At 39.2% G+C, this 15,691-nt stretch overlaps 1 protein-coding gene across 1 annotated transcript in view; it reads left to right on the top strand.

Moving 5' to 3' along the window:
* The window catches only part of LOC142750413 (cadherin-related family member 4-like), a 144,541-nt gene that overhangs the window by 89,973 nt on the left and 38,877 nt on the right, over positions 1-15,691 (top strand). Inside the window, exons 14-18 of the mRNA XM_075859415.1 lie at positions 838-997; positions 6,694-6,799; positions 6,970-7,185; positions 9,802-9,947; positions 14,848-14,989. Of these exons, the coding sequence (XP_075715530.1) occupies positions 838-997; positions 6,694-6,799; positions 6,970-7,185; positions 9,802-9,947; positions 14,848-14,989 (770 nt within the window). The remainder of the gene's footprint in view (positions 1-837; positions 998-6,693; positions 6,800-6,969; positions 7,186-9,801; positions 9,948-14,847; positions 14,990-15,691) is intronic.

Raw genomic sequence — 15,691 nt, 5'->3', positions numbered from 1 at the left:
TACGTCGGCAAACCCATTCAAATGAATGGGCAGATGTTTGCCGACGTATTGTAGCCCTATTTGCAGGCGTAAAACGAGGCATAATACGCCTCGTTTACGCCTGAAAATAGGTCGTGTGAACCCAGCCTTACAATGACATGCTACTTCTTTTTATGAGCCATTTTTTGAATTCTGCAGTGTAAAAATACACCTCATGTGTACAGGATAGTGTATTTCCCATTAAAATCAAGAATTACCATTGGTGGTTCAGTAGATGATCATTACTGCGCTTGCTGATCTCATCCAAACACCACATGCGAAGAGGAGCAGCTTCTTCACTGAAAGCAGCTACTGCACATAACAGCCCAGTGCAGTGAGGACAACGCTACCGCACATGCACCGCCTCACTGCACATAGAGATGTGGATACCCACTGTAGAAGCATAGTGGGTATCTACCGCGTATGCTCAGCCGGGCTACAGAGAACTACGAGAGGACGGATCCCTGGAAAATTCGGGATGATTACACTTGCAACATGGCGTTTTTAGGGGGCATAAACCCTGAGCTAAATTGTATTTCAGAACTTGATTGATTTTAACAGTCGGGACCATGGGCCAGGAATGTGATTGTAGGAATACTTTAGAGGCTTAGAGGGTTTCTGGGGTAACCCCTTTAATGCCTGAATTTATAGAATAATTTCATACAATTACTAGGTCGTTTTAACATGTAATTACATATTCAATAACAATGTTTTCTTCATGGCACCAGTACTCAGCAGTAGCCACTAGCACTATAACCTGTCATTTCTGCTTTATGTACAGTTAATAGGATGTACTTGATTGTAATTGATTTCCTTTAGGATTCAAGTTCCTGAAACAACTGTAATAAACAGCACTTTGCTACAAATCATATGTGTGGATAAAGACCTAGAAGAACCAAATAATATTCTCAATTATAAGATGAATCCTCTCGATGTGTTTTCAGTAAATAAGTTTACCCTCATAGACAATACAATTATTGTGAGTATGGTGTAACATGTCTACACTTCAATACAATTATTGCGTCCTGATAGCATGGTAGACAGGTCACGAGATATCAGCATCATTATTCTTTTCCTGTTATAGATTGTGATGTGTTTGTTAGGGCCCTTGTACATTACGTTTGAGCACCCTGTTCATTTCCATCACTTCAAGTTTTATTTCATGGTATATAATCAATTCCAATCCTGCCATTAACTATCTGTCTGCTGAAACTTAATTTCCATCACTGCCAGTTTTAATATATGGTATATAATTCTGTTTTCCTCTCTTCCTAAATGGTCTGATGTTATTTCTCTAACTTTCAGTGATTAGTAGCAATGGCAGGCACAGCAATAAATCATAGATTCGGGTGCTCAGTACCACACTGAACATTGTCTATGCAATTCTGACTGCCCAATAAGATAATACCATATGTACTAATGTAACATTAAACACAAGATAGCAGTCAGATCAGGAAATAGTAACCTGTATGAATAAAGATAGATAAATTCCAGTGTCAAAAAGAGTCCATCTGTTACCCCACACGTATCGCCACCTCGGCAGCTTCCTCAGGGTCCAGTACAATAGAATACATTACCAAAGTCTCATTATATAGTTAGCTCACATGTGTGGTAAATCCTATAATTACAGCCGAAACTTACATTCCAATGACCATATTTCACCATATAACCAGTCTACGGCGTGCACGGATGGCGTCCGTGCTTGCGCGAGGGCACAGCGTCGCACAGGTACAGATGCCACCAGCACCAAGACATGGTGCAAAAAGATGATGTCACTGGCCCCCAAGTGGGAAATCTCCCTCACTCAATGCGGACCAATGGCATACCATGGGCATGATCACATCGTTTTGTTAGACGAATAGGATGAGCAAAGCGGTCCGTTGGCATGTAATTTCTCAAACACAAAACCGAAAAGGTATACTTCATGCAAAATCAAGAAAAACAATATGCGGGGTGTATGTATGACCTAATAACAATCAAAAATACATGAAAGCTATAACGTGTATGTGATGAATAGGTCTGCCAGGCAATCGCTGCACAAGGAGTATAGGGCTGAAGGTGAATAGATTATCAGGCAGTTGTTGTATGTAGGTTGTCAGGGGTAATAAAAAACAAATAATATATATATATATATATATATATTAAGGCCTAGCATGCCAGGTGCTCACGCACCGAGTTCTAATATTTATCTAATAAGTCAACTGCCAGACAGTCAACAGGCACAAGGTTTATAATTATTGCCAAACAGCCACTAGGATAAAAAGTCCATCAGACCAAGTGCGCGCGCATGCGCACTGACACATAAGCCGCGCAGGGAACACCTGCACAGCACACGCACGTGCACACAAGCCCACACACTGGTAAACGTGCATCAGGCCAAATATTCCCCAGCTAAGAAAAATCACAATAAATGTCACACATACTGATGATATGCATAAGGGCATGACCAGACGTGGCGGAATTGCTCTGGAATTCCGCTGCGGACAGTCTGCAGCGGAAATCCGCAGCGTACACATTTCTCCATTGCTTTCCACAGGTTTTTAGTTGTGTTTGTTTACACGTTGCGGACAATTCCGCTGCGAAGCATAGGCTACGGTGCGGAATTTGGTGTCCGCAGCATACACTGACTGTTGCGGACGTGTAGCGGACTGGTTGCGGACTCATTGCGGAATTTCTCCATTGACTTTAATGGAGATTCAAAATTCCGCAATGAAGTCTGCAGATGTTATGTAGATGTTATGTGTGCTGCGGAGCGTATTGGTTTTACTAACATGACATTTCTTCATTCTGGCTGGGCCTATGTATTTCTAGGTCTACAGCCAGACTGAGGAAGTCAATGGGGCTCCCGTAATTACGGGTGACTACATGTGTGCACCCGTAATTACGGGAGCGTTGCTAGGCGACGTCAGTAAATAGTCACTGTCCAGGGTGCTGAAAGAGTTAAACGATCCGCAGTAACTGTTTCAGCACCCTGGACAGTGACTTCCGATCACAATATACATCAACCTGTAAAAAAAAATAGAAGTTCCTACTTACCGAAAACTCCCTGCTTCTTCCTCCAGTCCGGCCTCCCGGGATGACGTTTCAGTCCAAGTGACGGCTGCAGCCAATCACAGGCTGCAGCGGTCACATGGACTGCCGCGTCATCCAGGGAGGTCGAGCTGGATGTTGAAAGAGGGACGCGTCACCAAGACAACGGCCGGGTAAGTATGAATTTCATTTACTTTTACTAGGGAAAGGGCTGTCCCTTCTCTCTATCCTGCACTGATAGAGAGAAGGGAAGTACTCTTCACCTGAATATGCAACGGCTAGTCCGCATCAATTTAATGCCCATTTTAGGCAGAGCCGCAACAGAATCTGCAACGCAGATTCTGTGTGGCATTGATGCGGACAGTGTATGCAGAACTCCGCCACGTCTGGTCATGCCCTAAATGTGCCAATACTAATCATCCCACACATGCTCATGTAGTCTTATATAAATATGGAATGGACATGGAAATGCTGGCATAACATTGTTCTAAACAAATAAAGTAACTATTGTTGCATTCTACTTTTTAACAATCTTTCATGTTCACACGTTGTGGATTCTGTCAGGATTTAGGTGCAGATTCCATGCATGACATAAACTGCCAGCAAAATGCTAACAGATTCTGTGTTAGAATTATTTTATGCCCCATTCTCATGCTCCAGAAAAAAAAAATCACAAAATACTAAACGCACAATGGCAGAAATCCAAGCACCAGTTGCAGATTTCTGCTGTGGCTTATCTTCCAAATCCGTGGCAGATTTGCCTTGTACAAATCCTTACCATGTGACCAGTCCCTTGCAGAGGTGTAACTTGAAGCTTCTGGTCCTCAATGCAAAATCTGTAACAGGGCTCCCATGTTGTTGCAACTGTAAAGATGAAGTAAGAAGATTCTAAGAATTGTCTCATATGACTCATTAACCTGTCAACGTTAATTTTTTAACAACCAATTACGTGTTGTCATCTGTATCATTTTTCTGTAAATAATATCTATGGCGGTATTCTGGTTCCAATAGCATATATACAATAAGCGCCAGCATTTTGAATAAATGAACATTGGCCAGACTCTGTAAAACAGCACTTGGCCTACCCAACTTCTTCTTTAGCGCACACCCAGTCTTTACAGAGATGGATGTAGTGCAGGATACCCAGACTTGAATTTTAAAAGCAATGTGAGAAGTGCCCTATGTGAATGAAGCGGTACTGCGCATGTTCGGCCAGCGCTCCATTAACTTTCTATTGGGCTGACCAAGAACTACTTCTTTAACCCCTTAATGACCGCCGATATGCCTTTTCACGGCAGTCATTAATGGGCTTTATTCTAAGCCACCACCTTTGAACGGTGGTCTAATCAACGTCCTGCACGGGTGTCCCATTCAGGCTGGAGCGGGGGCTCAGGTGTCGGATGACAGCCAAGCTCTTCTCCAACGGTAGCGATCGAAGTTTACTTTGATCGCGACCGTTTAACACCTCAAATGCCGTGGTCATTAGCGACCACTGCATTTGAGTTTACAGAGGGAGGGGGCTCCCTCTGTCACCCATCGGCGGCCCACAAATGCAATTGCGGGCATCTGATGGGGTGCCATGGCAGCCAGGGGCCTAATAAAGGCCCCCAGGCCTGCCCTGGCTATATACCTATTAGGCCGTGCCAGAGGCATGTCCTAATAGATGCCTGTCAGTTTTATACTGACAGGCAGTAATGCTCTGCTATACTAAGTATACCAAAGCATTATATCTGCGATCTAAAGATCGCTGTAAAGATCGCATAGTGGGACTGAAAAAATAATTAATGTGAAATAAAAATTAATAAGAAGGTACACATAAAAAAAATAAAGCCATTTTTTTCCCTAAAAAAATTGTTTTATTTAGTAAAAGTGTAAAAATAAAATAAAAACTGCACATATATGGTATGCCCGAAATCGTAATGAGCCAAAAAATAAAGTTAGCATATTATTTAAACCGCAAGGAGAACAACAGCAAAATTGCTATTTTTATTCATTCCCCCCCAAAAAAAATAATAAAAGGTTGATCAATAAGTCCCATGTACCCCAAAATGGTAGCAATGAAGTTCCGCAAAAAAACAAGCCCTTATATGGCAACATTGACGGAAAAATAAAAAAAGTTATGGCTCCATTAACAATGCAAAATAAAATAATTTTAGTTCAAAAGTGTTTTTGTTCTGCAAAAGTAGTAAAACATAAAAAAAACGATACATATTTGGTATCACCGTAATTGTACCAACCCATAAAATAAAGGTAGCATGTTATTTACGCTGCACGGTAAACGGTAAATGGCATAAATGTAAAATGCATAGAACAATGGCTCAATTGCTGTTTTTTTTTAAATCTCCCCCCCCCAAAAAAAAAAGTTAATAAAAAAATTCTATATACCCCAAAATGGTGCCATTGAAAAATACAACTCAACCCGTGAAAAACAAGTCCTCATACAGCCATGTCCACGTGAAAACTTATAGCTCTTTGACTGTGAGAATGGAAAAACTAAAAAAATTGCTTGGTCATTAGGGTCGAGAATGCATGCAGGGGGAAGGGGTTAAAACCAAAACCAAAAAAGAAACAACCTTTGAAAAACCACATGCTTTTTTCCCCACTTTTTTGTTGCATAGTTGGGCTAGATTCACACGAGCATGTTCGGTCCATAATGGTCGGAACGTATTTCGGCCGCAAGTCCCGGACCGAACACACTGCAGAGAGCTGGGCTCCTAGAATCATAGTTATGTACGACGCTAGGAGTCCCTGCCTCTCCGTGGAACTACTGTCCCGTACTGAAAACATGATTACAGTACGGGACAGTTGTCCCGCAGCGAGGCAGGGACTCCTAGCGTCGTACATAACTATGATGCTAGGAGCCCGGCTCCCTGCAGTGTGTTCGGTCCAGGACTTGTGGCCGAAATACGTTCCGTCCTTTACGGACCGAACATGCTCGTGTGAATCCAGCCTAGTAGTGCAACAGTGAGGCAGTGTGAAATTGGCCTTAGGCCACTCTCACACAACAGTAATTTTAGTTAGTACTTGTAAGCCAAAACCAGGAGTGGATCCAAAACACAGAAGAGGTACAAATAGTATGCAGGTTTCACTCCTGGTTTTGGCTTCCAAATACTGATACAAAATACTGAGCAGAATACTGCTGTAAGTGGGCTACATGTGACAGATTTGTTGCAGAAATATCTGCAACTGAAAATCAGTTACATTTATCTGAATGGGGTTGTATCTGAAGCACACACATGGTTTCTGCAAGCTTTATGAATAGCGCAGTCCCAAAAGTATCTGCAACAAATCTACTGCGTGTAAATATAGGCTGATGTGATATATTGAATAGCTTGAGGGTAACACGATGGCATGTATGGGGCATTGGCAATAGTGTCCAAGTACAGGACCACAACAAAATGAAAGATTTATATTAGTATTATTTAAATATTTCCTTAATGCAGATCTTATACAAATAACTGATCATAATATTATTATCTTATATCACCAATAACCTTTCATGAAATTCCATTACTATAACCTATGATCTTAACCTATATGAATAATTGATTCAACATTTATCAATTATTTAGACCACTAAACAGAGACAGCATTTTACTACACATTGCTTTATGCTTTTTTGTTCTTATTTCTTTTTTTAAACAGTCTGGGCCAAAAGCTTTAGATTATGATGACATGGAATTTGCTGGTATGCAGTTCAGGCACATATTACTCATTGATGTTTCTGACTCTGGGACACCTTCTCTAACAAGTAAGGCATTGCTCTTAAACATTTTTCTAACATATTATTTAAAAGTAAATAAGAAATATTACATAGCCTATACGGAGCTATTTCAATTATATGAAGAAATGTTACCATGGTTCAGATGTAAACTCAAATATCATTTGAATGTAGTTCTAACACTGTCTCAATCTTCATAGGTACAGTCACTGTGATTGTAAGAGTAACGCGCGTGAACGAATTTGATCCAAATCCATCACTAAATGTGTTTGAAGTGTTTGAAAATAGTCCAGTGGACTCGCTGGTTGGAACAACCGAATTTACAGACATTGATTGGCCATTCAATAACATCAAGTTCACTTTTGCTGGTGGCGATTACGGCAATCCACCCAAGTTCTACATAGAGCCAGACACAGGTAGCACACTTTATTCTCAATTATATTATTCTACTACAAACAATCTATTGCCAAATCTTACTGACTGAATATCTTAGGGTAACTCCACAAGTCTGCGGTTAATCACCGCTCCGCAAAACCGTGTACGTTTTACAGCGAATTGCTCTGTACGATCTGCGGATTTTGGCCACACGTCTTCTACCTGGTGAAACTAGTTATAAGACAGTGCCTTTTGGCACATGTGAAGTTATTATTACTGTTTATATCCCCTATGGGCCGAATTTCCACAGGGCATTTTTATCGCTTCTTTTCAGCATTATTATTGCAGTATGCACATACTGCAGAAATAACCCTATGCAGATAAATGGGACTTCTGCAACAAATGTGCTGGATGTAAATATACCCTAATACGCCTTAAAAAGGGCCAGGCCACTTCAAATACCTGCTGATATGTCAAAGAAAATGTCAGAAGTTTTCATAGTTGAGTCTGGACACTAAAAGCCTGACTTATTTCTAAAAGAAGGGGCTGCTGCGCTCTGAGTGCCATGAACCTTTAGCTTTCCCTAGACTGTCTTAGGAAATTGAAATACCATTAATATGGATCACAGTGTCAAGACAAAGAGAATCACAGTAATCCTTCAATAATCAGATTATAATTATTTAGAGAATATTTGGTTTAACCTTTATTTAGGCTTTCCAAGTAAGTTTTGGGGTTTTGTTTTTATAACATAAGCTAACATTATATTTGATAATTCTAGTCTCAAATTTTAGTCTCTTTTTTTAGCCATCAGAACTGTTTTAGACAACAATTAATAATAAAATCACTGTTTTTGTGTTTTTTTTGTAATTTCAAATAATATAAATGGTCGCTAAAAGTGGTAGCTTTGTTAATGTGTCACTCTATTTTAATACATCCATTTCTTGTATTAAGTAAGACCAGAATTTTTTGTTAATTACTATTATTAATTCATATTAATGTTTACATATATATATGTATATACATATATATATATATATATATATATATATATACACACACATATATATATATATATGTATGTATATATATATATATATATATATGTATGTATATGTATATATATATATATATATATATATATACATACACACTGTATCTTACCTTAGAACAAATATCCAGTATCTTTTCAGAATATTACAATTCTGTTTTGTTACAGTTCTTTATTGTACTTGAGAGTCACAGTATAAGGGTATGTGCACACGACCTCTTTTCAGACGTAATGTAGTCGTTTTACGCCTCAAATTACGCCTGAAAAGACGGCTCCAATACGTCGGCAAACATCTGCCCGTGGCTTGCAATGGTTCTAACGATGTTCTGTGCAGACGAGCTGTCATTTTACGCGTCGCTGTCAAAATACGGCACGTAAAATGACGGCTCGTCAAAAGAAGTGCAGGACACTTCTTGGGACGTTTTTGGAGCCGTTTTATCATAGACTCTATTGAAAACAGCTCCAAAAACGGCCGTAAAAACGCTGCGAAAACGCTGCGAAAAACGCGAGTTGCTCAAAAAACGTCTGAAAATCGGAAGCTGTTTTCCCTAAGAGCTTATCTATTATCTTGTTAGACCAAGTAACAAGCATTTAAGAAGCAAAATTGGTTTAAATTATCGGCTATTGCTGATGGCTGGGCTTTATCTCCACATCTGGACACTAGTTACTAGTTTTAGGATATCTGATTTCCCACACTGATGGAAAGGGGCTACAGCTGCATTTTCTGTCTCCTCCCTTTCTACTATGTCCTATATTGTTGAAGACATCTGAAAGTTTACAGTCTGCAGGCATGAAAAGGAGAAATAAAATACAACGTTTTCCATATAAAATAAATTAAAGACTTTCATGTATTAACATTTTTAATACATATTACTGATTTATGTAACAAAAAGTACAACAATAGTTAAGTTTTATCTTTACAAATTATTGTGAATAGTACAATTGTAATATATGGTACCCTTTGGTGTAAGTGTCTTATCAAAGACATGTGCAGTGTATACACTATTGGTCTAATATGGAGCAGTTCAGTAAGGAACCTCTGAACACATTGGGAGAAATTTGGGCCTATTAACATCACATTATTGCCTTACGTTTATCGTGTATGTCGGGAAAGCTCCCGATGTACACAATAAATGTGTTCATAGGGCTCCATTATCGCGACTGAGACCACAAGCTGATATACATTTTTAAGGATAGAATAACATAGTAGACTATGCTATTCCATCCTGAGGGATCCCACAAAAAAGAGTGTACCGTGCGGTATACATGTTTTAACATGGGAGACTATGGGTGACAGCTGCATTTGCATGTACACAAGATCTTCCATACATGTAGGTAGCTGTCAGTCACAGGATATATTTAAGTTGAATGTAAATAGAAAACCACTTCTAATTTATAACAAATTGTAAACATGAAATTGAACTGAATAAACCAATCAACAATTCTCTAAAAAAAAACATATACATCTACATTTTTTTATTACATTTATCAGTGATATACTATTATTTACTATGGCAGATACTGATATAGAAAACATTATTTATTCAGTAATGGTTGTTTTTTTACTGCTATGCAAAAGTAGAATAATAAATTAAATGTAATGTATTAGGTATTATCAAAGTCCGAGAGGCACTGGATTTTGAGAAGAAAAGTAAATATTCAATAACAGTACAGGCAATTGACCTCAACAATGATGTTGAAGCGGATCCCCTGAAACAGAGAGATAATTTAGCACTTGTCATCATTAACATAAACGTAAGTATAATACAAAAATCTATATTTAATGTGTGTGTGTGCGTGCGTGTGTGTGTGTGTTTGTCCACCCCCCGCCCCCACACACACACACTTTTTGGTTTCTGTGTTATTTGATTCACATAGTCTGCATTCAAGATGTGTAGAATTCCAATAATGTCACCTGCAGGGATGTATTAAATACTAATTCCTTCCATGATTGGCATATTACAAGCTGTCAATTGATCAGCTGATGGTCAGTGACTGAACCCTCAGCAATAGCTTTTACTGCCACGTGAAGCTCCACGTGGCCACTCATTTTCCCTGTAGTGGCCGCTGCAGGGGAAATTTAATAATACATGACAGACATTCAAATAAATGGATAACAATGTATTGCAGAGTCTTGCCGAATCAAAGAGAGCAGGAACTTCTGTCTAGCAGCATTCCACTCAGGTTCATAGAAGGGGTACTAAACAGGGGACCCTTATATAACAGCCACGTATCATAATAGGGCACATGGACACAATTGGACAGATGAGATAGTCCCTTTAATGAGGTCGAGCGAGACTCTAGGGATAACTCTGGGTACTGCCACTATTCATCTTTTAATATATTGTGTAGAAGTGTGTATGCATCACATCATGTGTGATATATAATGAAATGCTGTTCAAATGTGATAAAATATCACATCAGAAATGTTTTGTTTTAGAAAAAAAGAATCTATATCCATAAATATTAGTTTAACCTGAGTGGTGTGAGTTGTTAGATTTACTGACGATATTTATTCTGATTTTGTTTAGCTAGCAATCCGTCATATTACTGATCTAATTGTAGACTCCAGAATGCTTGATCCTCACAATACAATGTATGAAGCTATTTTCCAGGAACTAATTACCATCTAACAAAACTAAGTAGTGAACATTCTCATTGTACACATGTAATTATTGCAAGAGACAAAGGGGAGCACGTCCATGAGTCATTTCTCCTAAATTGAAGCCAGGCTAGAAGCAATATGTTTTGTAACTCTAGTAACCAACACTATAAGGCCTCCTTCACACAGAATTTTTTTATGCCAATTTAAATTGCACCAAAAAAAACCCTAGTGTTGATAAAATATAACATGTTTTTTTATGGCTTGTCTGGTGGCGTTTTTCATTTGGTGTACTTTTGTACTTGCTTTTTTTCTGGCGTCCCATAAAGAAGCCTATGAAAAAAAACGGCTGAAAAAAATGCCATACCCAGATCATGCTGCCTTAAGAGAAAAAGCGCACCACGCACAACGATGCAACTGTACGTCCGGGTAGCCAGTGTCTTAGCGCACGGGGACGTACAGTTACTGTGCAGTTCCCGGTGGACACTGTCGGCGATAGTGTGCACCGGGAACCGGGAGGCCAGCTGTCCCTGACAGCTGACACTCCACTGTATGCCGATCAGCGGCTTATTTCTGCTGATTTCGGCACTTAACCCCTTAATTGCGGTGATCGATTGCAATCGCCACATTTTATGGGGTTTCTAGCACATCGGCAGACCTCACAATGAAATTGTGAGGTTTGCAGATGGCTAGCATGGTGATCGGAGGCCAAGTAATGGCCTCCGTGTCTGCCATGTACGGAAGCCTATCAGGACCAGCCTCCTGATAGACTTCCTGTCAGAGTGACAGGACGTCACTGCCGTTCGCGATGCACACTGTCGGTGACAGTGTCTGTGACAGTGCGCATCGGGAACCGGGAAGTCTGCTGTCTCTGACAGCTGACACTCCACTGTTGCCGATCAGCAGCTCATTGCCGCTGATTTCGGCAATTAACCCGTTAAATGCGGAGCTCGATTGCGATCTCCGCATGTAGGGGGTTTGTAGCACATCAGCAGCCCCCATGCAATTGTGGGGGCTGCTGATGCTTGTGATGGCACCCGGGGGCCAGACAACGGCCTCCGGGTCTGCCATGTATGGAAGCCTATAAGGACCAGCCTCTGGCTGGTCCTCGTAGACTTACTGTCAGAGTGACTGTGACGTCACACTGACAGTTGGAATACATTATACTACCTAGGTAGTGTAATGTATTCTAGCAGCGATCAGCGATCAGCGATCAGATCTGCAGGTAAAAAAAGAAAGTGTAAAAAGTAAAGAAAAAAGAAAAAAAGTTAATAAAAATGTTTTACAAAAGTGTAAAATAAAAGAGTCTTTTATTATAGGAAAAAAAATTTAATATTAAAAAAACAGTACACATATTTGGTATCACTGTGTTCGTAACTACCCAGTCTATAAAACTATAATGTTATTTTTACCGCACGGTGAACGCCGCAAAAAAAAACAAACTAAAAACAATGCCAGAATCACTATTTTTTGGTCACCATCCCTCCAAAAATATATAATAAAAAGTGATCAAAAAGTTGCATGTACCCGAAAATAGTACCAATAAAAACTACAACCTGTCCCTTACACCGCTTTTTTGACTGAAAAATAAAAATGTTACGGCTCTCAGAATATGGTGACACAGAAAATAAATTATTTTATAAAGAAGTGATTTTATTGTGCAAACGCTGCAAAACATAAAAAAAACTATATACATATGATATCGCCGTAATCGTACCGACCCACAGAATGAAGTAAAATTGTCATTTATAGCGCATTATGAACGCCGTAAGAAATAAAGAATTTAAAACGCCAAAATCACTGTTCTTTGGTCACCAAAGCTCTAAATAAAATGTAATAAAAAGTGATCAATAGGTTTTAGGTACCAATAAAAACTACAGCTCTTCTGCTAAAAATAAGCCCTCACACCGCTCAATTCATGGAAAAATAAAAAAGTTATGGCATTTGGAACGCGTGGAGTGAAAAACTAAAATGGAAAAGCAAAAAAGGATCAGTCCTGCAAAGGTTAATTAATTTCTATAATAAAAAAAAAAATATTTCCATATGTGGGGTATTGTCGTACTCAGGAGAGATTGCGTTAAAAATTTAGGGCGACTTTTTCTCCTTTATCCCTTGTGAAAATTAAAAAATTCAACATTTTAATTGACAAAAATGTTTATATTCCTTTTCACGGCCTAATTCTACTAAATTCTGCAAAAAATCTGTGTGGTATAAATGCTTACTATACCCCTAGAAAAATTCCTTGATGGGTGTAGTTTCCCAAATGGGGTCACTTTTGGGGTGTTTCCAATGTTTTGTTCCCTCCAGGGCGTTGCAATCGCGACATGGCACTAAAAACCAATTCAGCAAAATCTGTGCTCCAAAATCCAAATGGCGCTCCCTCCCTTCTGAGCCCTGCTGTGTGTTCAAACATCAGTTTATTACCACATATGGGGTATTTCCGTAATTGGGAGAAATTGCTTTACAAATGTTGGGGTGCTTTTTCGTCTTTATTCATTGTAAATATTACAGATTTCTATGTTTTTTCAGAAAAAAAGTAGATTTTCATTTTCACAGACTAACTCCAATAAATATAGTAAAATACCTGTGGGGTCAAAATGCTAACTATACCCCTAGATAAATTCCTTGAGGGGTCTAGTTTCCAAAATGGGGTCACTTTTGGGGGGTTTCCACTGTTTTGGCACCACAAGACCTCTTCAAACCCGACATGGTGCCTAAAATATAATCTAAAAATAAGCAGGCCCCAAAATCCTCTAGGTGCTCTTTTGCTTCTGAGGCCGGTGTTTCGGTCCATTACTGCACTAGGGCCACATGTGGGATATTCCTAAAAACTGCACGACCTGGCAATAAATATTAAGTTGCGTTTCTCTGGTAAAACGTTCTGTGTTATATAATTTTGTTTATCACAAATGAATTTCGGCAAAAAAAAATGACATTTGTAAATTTCCCCTCTACTTTGCTTTATTTCCTGTGAAACTCCTAAAGGGTTAAGAAACTTTCTGAATACTGTTTTGAATACTTTCAAGGGTGCAGTTTTTAAAATGGGGTGATTTATTGGCGGATTCTAATATATAAGGCCCTCAAAACCACTTCAGAACTGAACTGGACCCTGTAAAAATAGACTTTTGAAATTTTCTTGAAAATGTGAGAAATTGCTCCTAAAGTTCTAAGCCTTGTAACGTCCTAGAAAAATAAAAGGACGTTCAAAAAACTATGCAAACATAAAGTAGACATATGGGAAATGCTAACTAGTGACTATTTTGTGTGGTATTACTATCTGTCTTACAAGCAGATGCATTTAAATTTAAAAAAATTCACATTTTTGTAAATTTTCTCTAAACTTTGGGTTTTTTCACGAATAAATATTGAATTTATCGACCAAATTTTGCCATTATCATAAAGTACAATATGTCATGAGAAAACAATCTCAGAATCACTTGGATAGGTAAAAGCATTCCCAAGTTATTACCACATAAAGTGACACATGTCAGATTTAAAAATCGGCTGTGCCACAAGGCCAAAAGAGGCTCAGTCCTAAAGGGGTTAAGGGTAGGAACACACACAGCGTAAACACTGTGGCTTTTCCGCAACTGATTCGGCAAAAGGTGCTTCACTTTAATATATTGTAGCTCAAATTATTATGCTTTATTGGTACAAACTGAGATGTGAAAACATTCACTGTCATTGGAACTGATATAATAGCAAACATTAGTAATTAACTGAAATGACATGCATTTGTTCTCCAGACGTGGCTAGTGTTGATGTGTTTGTCATCTTAAAGAGGCAGGTTGAACCTGGCAATCACACGACGATATCAAGTAATCATTAATCTGTGCCACAATGTAAGTGTGCCCATCCTTAGCTGAGTCTGTGTTCTTTTTGAATCACAACATTGAAAACAACATATAATACATTATTCATCTCGTATCATTTATCAATGTAAACTCAAGTAAAGTGGTTTGTGTTTACATGAGGATTTCCAGCGCCAGGCAAAATAAAATGGTTTTTATGAACTGTTTACTCTGAAAAATGATCTTGGTAATTGTTCTGCAGAATGTGAATGATGAGGCTCCTGTTTGCTCTCCTGCCTATTATGAGAAAATTATTTACTCTACACGGAAGATACCTGTGCTAAAGCTACAATGTTCAGATAAGGACTCACCTGATGATGAACTTAACTATGCTATAGTATCAGGTATGATAATGGTTCTATTGACATGTTTTATCATTATTAGTAGAGGTGCAACTAGTGGTATGTTATATAAAGAATTGCAATGTATCAATTGACATTAGCCACTGATCAAATGAACTGTTTATTCTCATTACTTGACTCTAATTCTAGTTATACTACTAAGGCCAGGGCTTCATGGTAGCATATTGTGGCAGATAGTTACACAAGCACGTTAATGTTAGCTTGCAGCGCTATATTTCCTCCAGGAGCGTAACTAAGAAACACTGGGCCCCATAAAAAACTTTTGACTGGGCCCCCCTAATTGTAGATTGTGCCATACAGCCCGCCCTGTAGATTCTGCCATACAGCCCCTCTGTAGATTATGCCATACAGCCCCCTGTAAATTATGCCATACAGCCCCCCTGTAGATTGTGCCATACAGCCCCGTGTAGATGGTGCCATACAGCCCCCTGTAGATTCTGCCATACAGCCTTTTTTGTAGACAGTGCTATACACCCCCCTGAAGATAGTATCACATCCCCTTGTAGATAGTGCCACACAGCCCACCGCTGTAGATAGTGACCCCCTCCCCCTTGTAGACAGTGCATACAGCCCCTCTTGTAGATAGTGCCACATACAGCCCCCCCTTGTAGATTGTGCCATACAGCCCGCCCTGTAGATTCTGCCATGCAGTCCCCTGTACATAGTGCCATACAGCCCCCCTGT

This window comes from Rhinoderma darwinii, chromosome 3 (genome assembly GCF_050947455.1).
Source record: "Rhinoderma darwinii isolate aRhiDar2 chromosome 3, aRhiDar2.hap1, whole genome shotgun sequence".
NCBI classification, from domain to species: domain Eukaryota; kingdom Metazoa; phylum Chordata; class Amphibia; order Anura; family Rhinodermatidae; genus Rhinoderma; species Rhinoderma darwinii.
This window is presented reverse-complemented; position numbering and strand designations above follow the sequence as displayed.